This window comes from Chaetodon trifascialis, chromosome 1 (genome assembly GCF_039877785.1).
Source record: "Chaetodon trifascialis isolate fChaTrf1 chromosome 1, fChaTrf1.hap1, whole genome shotgun sequence".
Lineage (NCBI taxonomy): Eukaryota > Metazoa > Chordata > Actinopteri > Chaetodontiformes > Chaetodontidae > Chaetodon > Chaetodon trifascialis.
This window is the reverse complement of record NC_092056.1, coordinates 27,949,369-27,967,298: the sequence shown is the minus strand read 5'-3', so window position 1 is coordinate 27,967,298 and position 17,930 is coordinate 27,949,369. Positions and strand designations below refer to the sequence as shown.

Sequence of the window (17,930 nt, the reverse complement as noted above, 5' to 3'; positions counted from 1 at the left end):
ACCTCTAATGTTTCACCTGCTTCACTCCTCCCTGAGGGTGTGAGAGAGAATTATTCACACCCTCTCTCCCCTATATTTTCACTCTGATCCCTCATCCCTCACTCCAACACTATCATCCTTTCTGTCTTTTTTGTTCCACGCTTCATCCATGTATTTTTTTTTTTACACTCTCCAGCATTTTCAGAACATTCCTTCCCATTTGTATCCTGACGGGCTATAGGTACAGTAGCATTGCATTGATCTTTGCTGTAAAATAGCAAAAATGAAAAAACAAAACAAATTAAAAAAAAAACTGGTTGGAGAGTTTAGAAGATACTACATGCTCCACATGAAACACACACACACACACTGTGATGTGTGTCCCATGTGATTAGATCTTCTTTGTTTATTGTGTCTCTTTGTCTGGAATACAGACAAGAAAATCTGCAGGCTGTGTGGGCGAGACACACACACACACACACACACACACACACACACACACACACACACACACACACACACACACAGAAGCACACACACACAGCCCCGCCTTTATGCATTATTAAAAGATAGTTAAACCAGGCAATAAACACACACACGGGGCCTCATCTGCCGGGCTTTGTCACCATGGTAACAACTGTGTGTCCTGCCAGAGAGCAGCTGGTGGAACCTGACTGTGATGGGAGTGATGTGTGTGAGACAGCACAAAGAGGGGACACACCGTGCAGCGTTGACAATTAGTCTATTCATTGAGCTGTCTGCTTTTCACATTATATGCCCGGACACTCACCTGAAACCCAAGAAGAAGAGAGACGGCACAGCAGACATTAGCATATTGATCCTCGCATTGATCGCCAGTTGCAAATGAGTATTTATTCTCCAATTCATTCACTGGTATCTTTATTGTGGTGGAGCAGGGCTGACACTCCAGACAGCGTACCATCTGGTTCCACCACTTTTGCACAGAAACTTAGGAGCATGCAGAGACAAGTCTGGCTGTCTGGTTGGCACAAGCAGAGCTATGTGTTGGTCTCATTTAACATGATTACAGACTTTCTACTACCAAAACATCCAGGCATCATTCCACACTGAATTACTCACTCTCTCCACTGACTTTCTTCTCAGGCACCTCTGCACTCTGCCCTCTGCTCCACCTCGCACTCAGCTAGAATAGCATTGTTTGTTCATGGAAACCATATATTAAATGTCAAACTCTCAGAGTACATCAGTTCGGTTTGGAGAGCTCATACAGAGCGGGGCTTGATCACACGAGAAATGGCTGAACGCAGTGTGGCTTTCCGAAGCTGTGGCAGGAAGTTAGAGACAACATGATGTGAAGAGATGATCGTTTCCCTTCCTCATGAAGGGCTTAGAGAAGACTGAACATGAGAGTTTCACCACAAATCAACACTTTTTTCAAGTATTTTAGCCTTTAGTAGTACACAGGAAGTGAGGAGCAATAGAGATTGAAACATACAACATAGGTCCTGAGCCGGACTCAAACCAGGGATGTTGGATCTCTAAGCCATCAGGATGTCTCAGAAATCAAAGGCGTGATGATCAGTCGGGTACCATTGATTCATATGTCTATTAAATATCCGGCCAAAGCCAATAACCAGTGCGCTTAGCTTAGCCCGAAGACTAGAAACAAGACAGGTTTGGCATTTAACCCCGGAAAACCACAACTTGTTTTTATGAAATGATATGATCTCGACATCAAAACGTGAAGAAAGTAAGTATACTTCACAAAATTTCTAACCAATACTTTAAGGTTGAAATGACTAACCATTAACATTTGCCCTTTTCAACATGATCAGATGTCAGATCAACTTTTTAGTGTGACTAAATGAATAAACAAGGGAGGAAATGACTGGGTCACACATTTGTAGTCTGGATCACACATCTGAATGGCTTTCGCCTACCATACAGCTGTCATACTGCGCATTTGCTGGTGTTACTTGTCTCATGTGCCTGGGTTGCAATATAGTACACAAAATAAAAGTGGCCTCCACAGGAATGATCTCTTTGAACTCTTGGAACTTGAATAAAGGTCCTGCATTCACAACTGAAAACACATTTAGCAGCATCAAAAGTAGAGGCAGGCTACTCATCGTGCAGAAAAGTGGTCCTTAATGATGATGTAGATGTAGATCTATGCAGATGTGTCCTTTTTTACATGTCATGTGTCTAAAACTCATCTTCATTCTACATCAGTGAGAGGACTGGAAAATTAAATGTTGAAGGATGGCAAGTCTGCAATGCACCAGTATAAAAACGTGTTCCTGTCATGTGTTAAAGGCTTTTTTGCATTATTCAACAATCACAAAAAACATATTTTCCACCATTTTCAAGCCTAGTTCCCTTTGGCTTTGTGTCCACCTTAAAATGATGCATACCATCCATACAGATAAATATTTATTCAGGATGACAGATAACAGAAATAAGAACAGAAAATGTACAGTATTTCAGCTGCAGAGAAACAAAGTAAAGACAAGCACACAGGACTAAAAATACAATCGAGAATGTAAAAAGCCAAGCAGAGGTAATGAAAGGGAAATGAAACTTGAATTACAGTATTAGAATCCTCTTTATTTACAAAAATGTAACTTTACATTTGATTTGCCTGTACTGTAACTATACTAAGACTTCACTGTACAACCCACCAGAAAGCAGCAGTGCAAACATGAAATTTCAATTTTCCTTTCAAACCGCCTCTAAAATTCTTGGAAGTTGTGCTGCAGCCCCCTCTAGCAGCTTTTCCCTTCAAAGACAAAGAGGGCAGGGGATGCAAGTTAATAAAACTCATTTAGGAAGGATCAACAAAGTAAAACGCCTGAACATAACCACTGTTTGCAGCAGAGATGACACACTCTTGCTACTGGATCTACACCTTCATCAGTTACAGGAGAATGTTTACAAGATAGCAATCACAGTCGGGTGGGGCAGAGGATGCGGAGGTTCATCCTCTTGTGCATCGCTGGTCACTATTCATCCACTCTGGGCCAGATGACTGTACAGGAGACGCAGACACAGTAGCTGCCTAGCTGTCATCGGCCTGCAGCATCTTCTCGATCTCTTGATCCCATTGGTCATCTTTGTTGTCTGACTCAGTCACCACCTCGTACTCCTGAAGCTCCTGCTGCAGCTCCTTCTCCCAGTCGGCTGACTCATCTGAATGCAGAAGGAAAAGAAAGATTATGAGCAAGACGATTAGTTACTCTGCAATTAAATAATACTCGACAGCGAAAATCCAAATTGGTAATTGGTACAGTAATTACTTTCAGCTGCGTGTTGTGCTCGCCAAAGAGAAAACATGACAATCACTAAAAACTCATCTAACCATCAGGAGAGGGGGTGCTCTCTTTCTTATCCAGCACCAGCTGCTCCATCTCTTTCCTCAGGTCCTCCTGGTTGATGGCCGTCGAGTCGAAAGCGTCGCTCACAAACTCGGACACTCCAGGACTTGCCGACATCTCCTCCTCTTCTTCTTGAGGTGGCTGTGAGTCGCAGAGACAGGCCAGAAAGTCACTGCACTACTCTTTCTTAAACTTTAGAATGATTGGCACATGTACACACACGCACGCACGCATGCACGCACACACACACACACGTCTTTGTTTAGAAGTACTCTTACCTTCTGTAAGTTGTTGATGGACACTGGTGGAGTTTTTGGTCTGACGTTGTCTACAACAAACAATACAGTGCTATTTAGTTAGTTAGTTAGTTTTCCATGTGCAAATCACAGCGTGGTGTTTGCTTAACTCAGTGACCCATGAATTCCCTCTGAAACCATAGCCCTGTCTGCGGTTTGTAGTAGAGGAGCAGCATGTATAGTAGCATCATTAACTGCAACGATAAGCTGAATATATAATGAAGTGGACGGCAAGAACTGAAGACTTGATTCGCATTACTATTCACGACATCACTTGGACGGCCTCTGATCCTACACCATGAGCTCCCCATGCAGAGCCCAGTCGCACTACAAATTCAGAGCTGAGTTGAGTTCTTTTGCTTCCAGGCCTCTAATCAAATCTCAAATTTCTTTCCCAGGAGGACAAAAGTCCTCCACCCAAAAAACAAAGCAGAAATCCAGGAGCCATTCCTGATGATAAATCAAAAAGGACAAACGCGACAGCAACACCGGAGGCGTGATACATTCTTCACAAATCATGGCACGGCATGACAGTTGTGAGACAAAGTGGGACAAGTTCCACCCTCGGAGCTTCATGTATAGTTATAAAATAAGTAGTGCTGTCAATTGATTAAAATATTAAAATTAAATTAATATTAAATTATTAGATTAATCGCATAAATGTCACGGTTAACTCACGATTAATCGCAAATTAATCGCACATTTTTATCTATTCTAGATGTCCCATTAATTATCATCTTAATACTGTTATCAACATGGAAAAGTGGATAGGCTTGCTTTGTGCAAATGGTTTTTATTGAAAACAATGTGTAGTGTTATATTTCACACTAACATTCTCACTTTGAGCAGTCATTCACATTTGAATGAATCAAATCTCACAGTTTAACACTGTCAATAAACAGATGACAAAAAATAAATACTTGGTTACAAAAAAGCCCCTTCAACAACCCTTTCTAAGGGATCAAAACAGGGTGATACAAAATAAAGTTACAAAGTGCACATCATTGTAAACTAGGACTCAGGCTATAGTGCAGTTAAACCATGGCTTAAACTTTCCTTTCTTAAGTTTCCTTTGAACATACAAGCAGTCAGACTGTGATGCTCGTCTGTTTATTCACCTGAGGCTCATCAACCCAGCCTCTTATTTCTCTCCAAAAACAATGAACATTACTTGGCTGTGGCTGCAGTAAGCTTGTTTTTAGTTGCGGTATCCATATGCCTTTGTCCAAACTTTGGTCTTGTCAGTCGACCCATCTGGCAACTTTTAGAAACTAAACTTTCTATTCAGAATCTTGTTTGCATCCATTTCGGCGTTTCGCGCTTGACATCCGCCTACACTTTCACAGCTAGCGAGCAGGAGAGACCAAAACATGCGTGGGGCGTGTCTATTGTTTTGTTTCCAGTTTACAATCGGATCCTGTAGTTTTTCTTACGTTACTAGCAGTGGACACAGCTTATAAAAAACTACAAGTTCACTAGGTCACAAAGAACGTTAATCACGCGATAAAAAAAATGACGCCGTTAAAATTGATTTGCGTTAATGCATTAATAACACGATATTTTTGACGCAGCACTGGCAGAGGCCGGTGTTGATGTAGTGAAATGACCCCGTGAAACACCTCTGCTGTAGTTAAAGAATGGATGAAAGTCTGACCTGTTAAGACAACGTCCTCAGGTGAAACACTGACCCCTCTGTCCTCGCCGTCCATCTGCTGCTGCTGCTGCTGGGCTGCCAGCGCTGTGAGCTGAGCTGACTGCTTGATCAGAGACACACGGTAGAAATAATTCCTCCAGAAAACCTCCTCCTTCACACTGTCAAACACAAAACACATGGCCGTCCATTTTACCTCGTTGATTCCACAGGTGCTGTGAGTGCAATTGTGTCCAGTCACACTCTTGCAGAAACCAGCACATAAAATACATAATGTACACACATGCATGCCACCACACACACAACACAGGAAGACTACTGACAGTTTAGGAACCAAATCAAAGCGCATGCGGTTGAGGAGCTGGTCTTCCTCCAGCATCACTGCGGCCAGAGGATACATCTGCTCCATGTCGAAGTGGAACTGAACACCAGCAGGAGGGTCTCGCAAGAAATTCCTCTTGTCCTACAGTCAGAGAACTCAGTTTTAACAAAAAGGGGTTAATCATTGCAGAGATAATGAGGGGGATGTAATGCTCAGAGACGGCGATAGTGTCACAGACAGGCTGATGCATTCATACAGTGTGTGATGTCTGCTTACAGCTGACAGAGCGAGGATCTGTTGCTGGATTGTTTCCTCCTCATTGTAGCCGACCCAGGGAGGCACTGCTGCTTCTAGACGAACATCAGCACACACACAAGCACGCACACACAATCTGCATTCATTTTCACATTTTTAAAACGTGCAATTGACACTTAGATACGACTTGACACAATACAGCGTTGTGACAGTTCAGACACACCCATAAAGTGCTAAATGATAACTGAGCTTTCTGTTATTCTTTGTATACGTCTGTCAGTTCGTCAGTTATTAAGAGCACATGCTGTATACAGTATGCATATAGAAATAATTGTTACACACTGTATATGTACGTCTACAATCCTACAAGTTATCATCTCATATCTGACCTTCGTTTTTTACTCTTATTTTTCCCCTATGTGACCCGGGGTCACACATCTGCCATCACAGTTTGACAGGTGACATGATGTGTTGCATATCTAACAATCGTCTTTGTTGTATGCTTGATATTCTATAATGTGAATCATTAAAAAGATGCCACGTTGAAAATGTTTCAGGTCAAAAAGATTAAAAGTTGACAGTAAAAAAAATAAAATAATTAGTGAAAGTTAAATTAGTTAAATTTTAACGGCGTCATTTTTTTATCGCGAGATTAACGCTCTTTGTGACCTAGTGAACTTGTAGTTTTTTATAAGCTGTGGTCACTGTTAGTAACGTTACAAAAACTACAGGATCCAATTGTAAACTGGAAACAAAAACAGGCACGCCCCACGCATGTGTTTGGTCTTTTTGCTCGCTAGCTGTTAAAGTGTAGGCTACCAATTTGTGTGGATGTCACGTGCAAAACGCCAAATTGGATGTGAACAAGATTCTGAATGGAAAGTTTAGTTTCAAAAAGTTGCCTGATGGGTCGACTGACAAGAAAGTTATCTGTGTGTATTGTCGGTGTGAATTAAATTATCACCGTAGCACATCCAGTCTGAAATACCACTTGATGACCAAACACACGGCGAATGCGAGTTCTCTGCCGCCTCCTTGTCAAAACCAGGTGACAATGGATGGCTTTCGACAGAGGCATATGGATACCGCAACTAAGAACAAGCTTACTGCAGCCATAGCCGAGTAATGTTCATTCTCTCTGGAGAGAAATAAGAGGCTGGGTTGATGAGCCTCTAGTGAATAAACAGAAGAGCTTTATAGTCTGACTGCTATTACTGACTCCTTGTTTATATTGTTTGGTTGATATTTAATGTCCTTTTACTGATGCCCTCTATGTTTGCTATCCACTTTTGCTGCTGTAATACCTGAAATTTCCCCACTGTGGGACTAATAAAGGTATATCTTATCTTATCTTATGTTCAAAGGAAACTTAAGAAAGGAAAGTTTAAGCCATGGTTTAACTGCACTGTAGGCTGAGTCCTAGTTTACAATGATGTGCACTTTGTAACTTTATTTTGTATCACCCTGTTTTGATCCCTTAGAAAGGGCTGTTGAAGGGGCTTTTTTTGTAACCAGCTGTCATCAGTTTATTGACAGTGTTAAATTGTGTGAGATTTGATTCATTCAAATGTGAATGACTGCTCAAAGTGAGAATGTTAGTGTGAAATATAACACTACATGTTGTTTTCAATAAAAAACATTTGCACAAAGCAAGCCTATTCAATTTTCCATGTTGATAACAGTATTAAAATGATAATTAACGGGACATTTAGAATAGATGAAAATGTGTAATTAATATGCGATTAATCGCGAGTTAACTATGACATTCATGAGATTAATCGCGATTAAATACTTTAATCAATTGACAGCACTAAAAATAATTGATGGTGCTGTGCTCCATCACTGAGAACAAGATCTGACACCAGCCTGGATTAACAGTAATTCCAGTGGACTCTCATGTTGACAGGTCTTGGGTGGAGTATCACTTTAAGTAGCTATGTAAACTACAAAACCTTAAAGGTACCACAAGAAGTTTTTAACTGGTTATGAAAGAGTCTCCGTTTAATACTGATGCCTCTACATGACCTACATCAGCCAACGAGACCATCAGCGAGAACACTGCCTGTTTCTATACAGTGATTGTCAATGTCTGTCCCCAGGTCAGATTCCCTGTGAAATGAGACAAAACGATTACATGCAGACAGAAAGGGCCTCTGTTCACAGACAAAGTTTCGTAGTGAGTGAGCTTTTTCTTTAGACAATGATATTATGATTCATGGTTATGGCCAATACTGGTGCAGGATCAGTAAAAAGAAAAGAGCTGACAGAAGATTTTAGAGCCAGTCCTGAATGGGCCCTCTTCCTCCTGGACAGGTATGGATTGTGGAGAACAAACTTTAGATTCCTAAATAGAATTACTCTAACCAAACAAGCAAATCTGGTTTACATGTATCTTGGGTGTATGAATGGTAGTAAAACAAAGTTTACTTCGCTTCACCGTCGTCATATTACTGTTACTAATCTCACATAGCCACAGACAGACACAAAACGTCATCCTTATCAGAATCAGAATCAGAATCAGAATTACTTTATTTATCCCCAAGGGGAAATTGTTTAATGCATCCTGCAAACAGCTGCATTTAAAGCGTTCTTTAACAGAGTGAAAATTCATCTGACAGAGATTACTCCAAGAAGAGCCTCGTTTCCCCATCTGATCTTACCTGACTTCTTTGCCTTCTTTTCTTGGACAAACTTCTCTTGCTCCTTTTGAAAGTCTCCGAGGAAAGTCTACAAATACACAAGTGTAACACACACACACACACACACACACACACACACACACACACACACACACACACACACACACACACACACACACACACACACACACACACACACACACACACACACACACATTTTAAATGGAGAAGAGGACTTTCTAATGGAAGACTGTCATACTAATGTTATGTCATGTTGAGCAAAGTGCTGCACTTGACAACAAGTCAAAGCCCTGAAGCTGCACACATGAAGTCTGACAAGACCAAAGTTATCTGTGTGTATTGTTGGTGTGAACTGAGTTATCACCGTAGCACATCCAGTCTGAAATACCACTTGATGGCCAAACACACGGCTAATGCGAATTCTCTGCCGCCTCCTTGTCAAAACCAGGCGACAATGGATGGCTTTCGACAGAGGCATATGGATACCGCAACTAAGAACAAGCTTACTGCAGCCATAGCCGAGTAATGTTCATTCTCTCTGGAGAGAAATAAGAGGCTGGGTTGATGAGCCTCTAGTGAATAAACAGAAGAGCTTTATAGTCTGACAGCTATTACTGACTCCTTGTTTATATTGTTTGGTTGATATTTAATGTCCTTTTACTGATGCCCTCTATGTTTGCTATCCACTTTTGCTGCTGTAATACCTGAAATTTCCCCACTGTGGGACTAATAAAGGTATATCTTATCTTATCATATGTTCAAAGGAAACTTAAGAAAGTAAAGTTTAAGCCATGGTTTAACTGCACTATAGCCTGAGTCCTAGTTTACAATGATGTGCACTTTGTAACTTTATTTTGTATCACCCTGTTTTGATCCCTTAGAAAGGGCTGTTGAAGGGGCTTTTTTTGTAACCAGCTGTTATCTGTTTATTGACAGTGTTAAATTGTGTGAGATTTGATTCATTCAAATGTGAATGATTGCTCAAAGTGAGAATGTTAGTGTGAAATATAACACCACACATTGTTTTCAATAAAAAACATTTGCACGCGCACGCACACACACACACACACACACACACACACACACACACACACACACACACACACACATAAATTTTAAATGGAGAAGAGGACTTTCTAATGGAAGACTGTCATACTAATGTTATGTCATGTTGAGCAAAGTGCTGCACTTGACAACAACAAGTCAAAGCCCTGAAGCTGCACACATGAAGTCTGTGCTGTATTCTGACAAACTTGTCTGACAAGTCAACAGAGCAGCATGCCTTGTCTATGATGCCATCGATTCTCCCTTCTTCCACAGTCTTCTTCAGGGTCTGAGCCGTCTCTACCACCGACTCGGAGATCTTCTTCGTGGCACTGGAGGCAAAACTGAAGATGTAATCTTCAGATGGAGAAGGAGGATGAGAAGATAAGAGTTGACAACAGCATGATATTGTGGGACTGTTACTAAGAACATTGCTACAACAATACAACACGAACAGATGAGAAGACAGCTCCTCCTGCTTTGAGATACCTTCTTGTCGACACGGGGTAAAGAACAACATAACTGAAGTTACATTTCAAGAGAGTGAAGAACAGGGTATGGACATCTTTCAGAAAGAACCACGCTGCGTTGATTAATGCCCTTATGACGAGTTGACGTGGACAGACGGACCAACGTCACGCTGAATAAGACAAGCAACCAACCAACCAACCAACCTCGAGCCTTCCAAGGGGCTCGAGGACTTGACAAGTTAGCTAACTCTCTAGCATGACGTTAAATGAATGTCGATAAAACAACAACAATATAGGGAAAATGTTTCTTTCTCACCACCCAGTCCTTTGCCCGGCTCAGAGCTTTCCTGGTTCGCCTCTGGTTCTTCTCCATCGTGGTCAGCTGGTTGCTGTTTGTTTACCTCGTTTTGTGCCTCCACCACCTTTTCTTCCTGCTCCTCACTCAGGTTTTCTTTGTTGTCCGGCGACTTCGTGTACGGCGGGTTCTCCAAACCCAACCACGTCCCAAAACCTCTAAACATGTTGGTCGAAATGAAACGACCGTAATCTTAAAAGTGACAAAAACAACAAACTGAACAGGGGGAGATTCTAGACTTTATGCAACCAGGAACTAAACCGACAGGATTTCTTCTTCTCTGTTTGCTGTAATTCAGACTGAGTGTTACTACCACCCAGCGGTCAAAGGGTGGAATGACGCCTTCAGGTGCGCTCTGGTTAAATGGGTAAAGAGATGGGTCATGGATTTTCAGTTGTCGTTACCGCACATGCGCTGTTTTGGTGGGAAACTGTGTAATACAACTACTGGATTCATTGTGGCAATATTATTTTTTTTTTTCCTTATAATAGTTGCTCTTGGACTCCGAAAGGCGACACTTCACCAGCGGGTGGCGGTAATGAGCACAGAGTTGTTGCTCATCTTGTAACGCAGGTTGAGAAGGAAGACGGACCGGTGGAGTGACGTCAGGCAGGCTAAGGTTAGTTTGTTGTTGATCACCGTTTGTATAAATATGTATTTTATGTACTTTATGTCTCTTAACCAGGAGTATAGTCTAGTTTCTAGTCGCTGTAATAATTGCTACCCCCCTGAGCCTGATCTGAACTGTTGGAGCAGAATTTGAATTGAAGGATTAGCCGGACTGCTAGGCCGTTCACTCGGAAGGAGACGAGTTAACACCAGATTTCTTATAAAAAAGAAGTCACTTAAAACATAGTGACTTTCAACGTAACCACTGTAGTGAATAGAAAATAATTAAAAATATCTCAGGGTTGATTTAGGTGCGGTGGTACAATCGGCATATAGAAGAAGGCAGTTTATTGAGAGCTGACATTTGGGTGATACAGTTTATCAGCAGTTTTATCAGGAACAGACGATCAGCTGGGTGAGCGGAACAGGCAGAACCACTGATCACAAGAGGAAATGTCTTATTATAACGAGAATATTAAATAATAAGAATTCTTTAGTATTTTCGTTTAGGGTCCAAAATAACAATTACTTCTTACTGTATATTGTTTGAAACTGTTTTGTCTTTCTCCAGGTAAAGAATGAAGACTCTGATGGTGTTTGATTTTGACCACACTGTGGTCGATGACAACAGTGACACTTGGGTGATAAGGTAAATAATATATCGGATATTAATTAATATATTAATGAAATGCAATTGATGAATCACTATAAAATGCTGCAGAATGTCTAAAATGTATCAGAGTACTACTACTGTTACTACAGGACTGTTTGACACTAAGAGATCAAAATACCACACCGACAAGATCAATATTCAGCACTTTATTCACAGTGAATCTTGTTGTTTTCTCTCTTTCCAGATGTCTTCCAGGCCAGACTCTTCCTGACTCTGTGAAGAATTCCTACAGAAAAGGCCATTGGACTGAGTTCATGGGCAGAGTGATGAACTACATAGGTTAGAATTTGTTATCCTGTTTGTAGTCCATCCTGCTACAAACAGCTGCTCAGAAAGGTTAATCAATATTTTATTGCTACCTCCAACCTGCTTCTTCTCCAGTCCAATGATGTTTTTTCCTGTCTGTCTGTCTGTCCAGGAGACCAGGAGGTCAGCCCTGACAGGGTCCGCAGTGTGATGGAGACCATCCCCTTCACAGCTGGAATGACAGATTTGCTGACATTCATATTAGAGCATAAAAGCACCATTGACTGCATTGTAATCTCTGACGCCAACACCGTGTTCATAGACTGGATCCTCCACGCATCTGGCCTGAAGGCAGCTGTCGATAAGGTTTTCACCAACCCGGCTAAGTTCAACGAGCTCGGGTACATGGAAGTACAGTGTTACCACTCTCACGACTGCGATCGATGCCCCGTCAACCTCTGTAAGAAAAAAGTCCTGGAGCTGTATCTGTCGGAACAGTCTGATAGAGGTGTGGAGTACAAGCGGATATTTTACGCGGGGGACGGTGGGAATGATCTCTGCCCCACTTCCTGTCTGAGAGACCATGATGTTGCGATGCCCAGGAAGGGTTACACGCTGGAGAAACTGCTGGCCAAGCTGGAAGGTCAGGAGGATAACACTTCTCTAAGAGCTAAAGTCATTGCCTGGAGCAGTGGCACTGACATTCTTGAGGAACTGAAAGCAAGTATATAGTCATAGCAGGACTGACTTATCACTTGTCGTTGAAATATTGCATTGATGGCAACTATTGAGTCTGCACTTGTAGAAGGCACATGCTGCTTCCTGTAATTGTTTAGATTTAAGATAAAAAGTTATAAAAGGCAGTATTTTTAATTTACAATTTTGATGCTAAAATTATTTTTACGTAATTGCAAACGCTTGAAAATTGACGACATCTGCAGGAAATTTGCTCTTATTTGACAACAGTCACAACCCCCCCAAACAGGGGTTTGTCTGTTATCCAGAGGTGGAGGTGGGGCAATACATATATATTACAGAAACAATGTTTACATGTGCAGTGTGTGTTTGACAGAGATCAAATCTCTTGAGGTTGTATTTGTATTATGTATTTAAGATTGTAGCTGTTCTCTGGGGTTTGCTCCAGTAAGCAGAGGGGGTACTCTGGGGGGGAGGACAAGCAAGTAAACTGGATCTGCTGAACTGAAATTCATGGAAATTTACCTTACTTGCTCTCTTGCCAAGAGTTAGCTGAGAAGATTGATACCGCTCTCATGTCTGTCCACTAAATCTAAAGCTACAGCTACCGTCTGATGAACGTAGCTTAGCATTAGCTAGTGGGAACCAGCTAGATTTATTCTGTTCAAAGGGAACATAAATCTGCCTGCCAGCACCTGTTAGTTAAATAAATGCCTTCTTTTTCTTGTCTGTTTTATATAAACAAATGACACATAAATGTGCTATTTAGTAACATTTAAACAAACAAGAAAAAGAAGACATGTTCTGTCGGTTTGCAGGCGGAGTTCATTACTTTTGGGTAGAGCCAGGCTAGCCGTTTCCCCCTGCTTTCAGCCTTTGTGCTAAGCTAAGCTAATTGACTCCTGTGGCCTGTTGCACCAGCTATACGTACATTCTGTCTTAAGTCAGGATGTAAAGTCCACACTAAACGTTATGCTGAAACCAGTTATTTTGGCGTTCAAGCTGTGTCGATGTTTGTTGCGCCACAGAGTTTTAAGGTTCATCTTAATTACTCAACCAAAATATTTTGGCACAATATGACATTTTCACTTCCTGTAAGCAGTCAATGAAAAGCATCGTTCTTAGTGGTGTGTTTCTTTCCGTGTTGTCACTCGTGCTCAATCATCTTTGAGCTCTTTTCTTCATAATAGCAATGAGGCTAATGGTTAAAAATAGCTAACAATAACATCGTAACGTTTTCTAACCACATATATTTACTTGCCTACAATATCATTCATCATTTTAGTGTCTAATGTCACATTTATGTAAAATGTCTATTTTTATATCAGCTTTGCTAGCTGGTTTCATGCCAAGTTGACGTTAGTTTGTTGTCTGTACAGTGTACAGTAACTGTGCTGTACTGTATGTGTCCTGTAACATTACAGGATTGGTGTGTACTGTCATACAGAATGTGTTTGCTGACAGAGCAAGCTAAAGTAATTTGCTCCTCCTTGTCATCCCAAGTTATCCCATCTTTCAAAACAGTGCCATGCCAACAGCTGTTTTATGGAGAACTTTACACCCTATAAGGTCTAGGTGTAATATATAAGTTGCAACTTATGTCTACATTGAAACTGTTTCAGCTCGTGCAACCTTTAAAATGTTAGTAGCATGTAAACTCCATTATTAGTAAGAAATTCCATGCAAACTCGACTATGTTTGAACTTACTCATAGCTGGTGTGACTCACTGCTGGATCTTCCTCCATATTTAGCTAACAGACATGATAGTTGTAGCTATTTTCTCATTTAATTCTGTCCAAGAGAGCAAATATGCACGTATAAAGTGTATAAAGTCCAGCCTAATTTCCGACTATTAGCTCTCAACCATGAACCACTACACTGAAACTGATGGGATGGATAAAATCTTCCCATCGGTACGCAATGGCAGTCCTTACATCAGTCATGCATGAAGCAACGGCAGAACACTAACCCAACACTACAAAACATACAAATATACTTTATGACCTTATATATTGTATTACCAGCATATATGGAGTTGCAGCAGGACTGTTTTTTTAACAGTAGACATTATGTGCTGTCAGTAGAAAAAGCACAAGAGTTACTAATAACAGGAACGATGGTTCGGTTCTGTTCAAGTGTCCCAGTAAGTCATGACAGTGAGCCAGCATGCACAGTACCGGGAGCCTGAAACTGAAGCAGACAAATGGAATTCAGCCATCATTCATTTTGTTATTAACACCTGTGCGTTTCCTTCTGCGACATGACAAAAGGTCTTGAGTGAAAAAGCTATAGTACAGCTAAAAAAAAGAACCAACCGACTTTTAGCTCAGGGCCGTGGCATCATTTGTAATGCAGGACACCTCGACATTAACTTACCTCAGCTGCCCTTCAGGTTGAATGAGATTACAGAAATTGAGCAGTATCTGCAGTGAAACATTGTTTGAACTTCTAGAGAATGCAAACTATCTTGCCAAATAACTTATTCATAATATGTCAAAGTTATTTAATGTTTCTTAATCTTTCAACTGAAAATATAACATGACTTCTAATAGGAAAATAAGTTCCCTTTGCTTACAACCATTTGATGATCACACAGTCGGAGAACAGACACATAGCTAGGCTAATTATATAATAATTACAAATAGTTGGGGTTTCATGTTTTGGTTGTTTATGCCGTGTATCTAATTTGTGGCACTTTGCTGCTGTGAACACTCAGGGCTGTTTGTAGTCATACATGTGAAGCTGTCTTGATTGTTTAAACCAGGTTTGGATTAACCTGATCATGGGAATTACTTGTTTAAGCTTATGAACAAAAAGTCTTTTTTTTTTTCTCCAATAGCCTCAGATGTACTGAGTTATGTGGATAACTTTCTTGAGTAAAATCCAGAGGTGCTGTTTTACGTCCATCCACATCCAGGATTTATTCAGCAATGTTTTCCACATAACTAAGAAACTGTCTTAGACAATATTGGAGTAATTCTCTGACTTTATCCAGGTTTTTCATAGCCAGTTGATATTACCTGGATAGAGTATTGTGTTTCCCACTTTAATGTTCATGGAAACATGCACTGAGAGATGTTTTTTGATGTGTGTGATATATTGTTTGATGATTTTTAGGGGTTAGCAGCACTTGTTGCTGGAGCCCGATTGCATTTGTACTCATTCGTCTTGTAATTTTAATGCTAAAATTAAAACCAGAAACCTCTTGTATCCATTTTTACTTTATGTACTGCCAGGGACACTGCAGCGCAATCACACAACAGTCTAACAGTCCAGTGCTTAACATGCCTTTGTGAAAATGTGATGTGTAGGAATGCAACAAAAAAAAGTTTGGATGCTGTGTAAAACGTACGTAAAACAGAATGTGATCATTTGCTAATCCTTTTTGAAATATACTCAACAGAAAACAGTGCAAAGACAGTATATTTGATGTTTGACCTCATCAGCTTCGTTGTTTTTTTTCATAAGCAAGAATGAAGCCAAGTTCACCACTTTGTGAACACATGAGTGCATAAATGATACTCCATAGTTACTACATAGTTGATTTGCAAATGATAGCATTCTGTTTGTGTTTATGCTTTACACAAGTTTTTTGAATTGGGGTTGTATAAATGGAGTGGACAAAAAACACCTGATGCAGTTCATAAGAGGTCGAAAAGGGGCATTTGAGCTATGCAGACACTTTGAGACTGCACTTTGGAGACAATATACAGTACACTGGCTGTTCATTAATCATGGACAACAGAGGAGGTTCACCCTGCAAAGAAAATCCAAGCATCCAGTCAGTCTGTCAGAGTGCTGTATCTTCTCAACTCTTGCTACCAGCAAAATGCTAACATCAGCATGCTAACATGCTCACAATGACAATGCTAATGTCACTGTTCGTTTGCCGTGCTAATGTTTAGCATATTTGTTGTTCACAGCGTTCAGCATCTTATTTTAGCATGCTTACATGCTGATATTTGCTGATTAGGACCAAACACAAAGCACAGCTGAGACTGATGTGAACGTCTTGCCTTGTCCGCAGGTGTTAAGTCATGAACCGTGGAAAAGTCACCAAAATCATCAGGATACATAAAAGTCTGAGCAAAATTTTGCGCTCATCCATCTTTTAGATAAGATATTTCACAGGATGAAACAGCTCGAGGAAAGTTCAGGGCATCATCAAAGGTAGTAGGCTTCGTCCCCTGGGAGTGACAAGAGACAAACTACGTGACGCTTACTGATGCATTATAAATTTTTCTTAGAGGCAGCTTCTTATGTGCTGTTTCCATCTAAACTTCAAACAGTGGTTATCTAAATAGCTGATGTACCCTCTCTTCTCAGATAGGCAGATGTGAAGATGCAAAGGATTCCTTTCCAAGACTGAGAAAAAAAGAGACAAAAACATCACTATTGGCATAAACATAGAGGGATTTGAAGATGGATTTGGACAGGGATGCAGGCCAACATCTCACAGAGACAGCTCTCGCCTAAGATCTAACCTGGTGTTATGGTCCAAGACTCAGCAGGCTTTGTTTACTTCCTGAATTCACTCGTCAGTGGGAAGAAGCTTTGGATGAGGCTTGCTGTATTAAAGGAAGATGCTTAGTTGCATAAGTGAGAGCCAGGCTCAGCAGTGTGGCTGTCAAACAAGTTCTGGAAGTTTGGACTAGTTTACTCACAAGGTTTGGTGTTCAGGCCAGAAAGAGGGCCCAGAAACAGCTTGTGTCTGTACATGACCAGAGACGGAATCCATCACATCGTGAATTACTGCATCTGTGATATAACTATAATCACTGTTTTTAGGTCATCACATAATTGCCTGCGGTTTGTGACTCCAGTGTAGCAATGATGCCGTGTAAAGGGAAAATGCACACTAACAGAACAAAAATGGGGGCCACTGTAGGTGAGGCAGAGTCAGTTTGTCTGCACACTCTACCTCAATAGACTAGCATGCAAAGCAGCTGCAAGACACACGAAGTTCTCATGAAGGAGCTGTGGGTGTTTTTGTTTTTTTTTCCACATATGTGTAAAAAACACAAACTGAGTGTAAAATAATTCTCTTTCCTTCACGCTCTGTTACGGCTGTTGAGAGGCAGATAACGGTATCTAAACGGACCTTAGGATTTTTAACAGTTTAAGCTGTTTCTTAACACACTTTATTGGTGGAATAAATGCTGCTAAATTTGTCATTCCAAGATATTTGTTGGCCATTTGTGCGACAGCCTGTATGATTTCTACTGAGATTAGTAATGAGGACTGTGCTCACTTTATTAGTGTGCACTGGTAAATATCTTCATCTTCACAAGAATGTCCATGAGAATATTACATTTCT

At 40.8% G+C, this 17,930-nt stretch overlaps 2 protein-coding genes across 2 annotated transcripts; one reads left to right on the top strand and one right to left on the bottom strand.

The window, feature by feature from the left end:
* Window positions 1–2,547: 2,547 nt before the first annotated feature.
* Window positions 2,548–10,674, bottom strand: LOC139335599 (synapse-associated protein 1-like). The gene is made up of 9 exons (XM_070969274.1): window positions 10,350–10,674; window positions 9,802–9,920; window positions 8,520–8,586; window positions 5,881–5,954; window positions 5,606–5,745; window positions 5,286–5,443; window positions 3,614–3,663; window positions 3,320–3,476; window positions 2,548–3,150 (listed from the first exon to the last, which is right to left on the bottom strand). The coding sequence occupies exons 1-9, from the start codon at window positions 10,552–10,554 to the stop codon at window positions 3,020–3,022; spliced, it is 1,101 nt and encodes a 366-aa protein (XP_070825375.1). The 5' UTR covers window positions 10,555–10,674; the 3' UTR covers window positions 2,548–3,019.
* A 278-nt stretch (window positions 10,675–10,952) lies between these two features.
* phospho2 (phosphatase, orphan 2) lies at window positions 10,953–15,862 on the top strand. Its single transcript, XM_070970707.1, has 4 exons — window positions 10,953–11,007; window positions 11,569–11,646; window positions 11,855–11,949; window positions 12,089–15,862. The coding sequence occupies exons 2-4, from the start codon at window positions 11,576–11,578 to the stop codon at window positions 12,646–12,648; spliced, it is 726 nt and encodes a 241-aa protein (XP_070826808.1). The 5' UTR covers window positions 10,953–11,007; window positions 11,569–11,575; the 3' UTR covers window positions 12,649–15,862.
* Window positions 15,863–17,930: the final 2,068 nt, after the last annotated feature.

What these genes read in the sequence shown, in the direction of transcription:
- LOC139335599 (XM_070969274.1), bottom strand. Translation starts at nt 10,554, where the DNA reads ATGTTTAGAGGTTTTGGGACGTGGTTGGGTTTGGAGAACCCGCCGTAC. An exon ending in AAAGAAGGCAAAGAAGTCAG is followed by an intron (nt 5,955 to 8,519) that starts GTAAGATCAGAT and finishes ATGTTCGTCTAG; the next exon opens with AAGCAGCAGTGCCTCCCTGG. An exon ending in CCATCAACAACTTACAGAAG is followed by an intron (nt 3,477 to 3,613) that starts GTAAGAGTACTT and finishes TGCGACTCACAG; the next exon opens with CCACCTCAAGAAGAAGAGGA.
- phospho2 (XM_070970707.1), top strand. Translation starts at nt 11,576, where the DNA reads ATGAAGACTCTGATGGTGTTTGATTTTGACCACACTGTGGTCGATGAC. An exon ending in AGTGACACTTGGGTGATAAG is followed by an intron (nt 11,647 to 11,854) that starts GTAAATAATATA and finishes CTCTCTTTCCAG; the next exon opens with ATGTCTTCCAGGCCAGACTC. An exon ending in CAGAGTGATGAACTACATAG is followed by an intron (nt 11,950 to 12,088) that starts GTTAGAATTTGT and finishes CTGTCTGTCCAG; the next exon opens with GAGACCAGGAGGTCAGCCCT.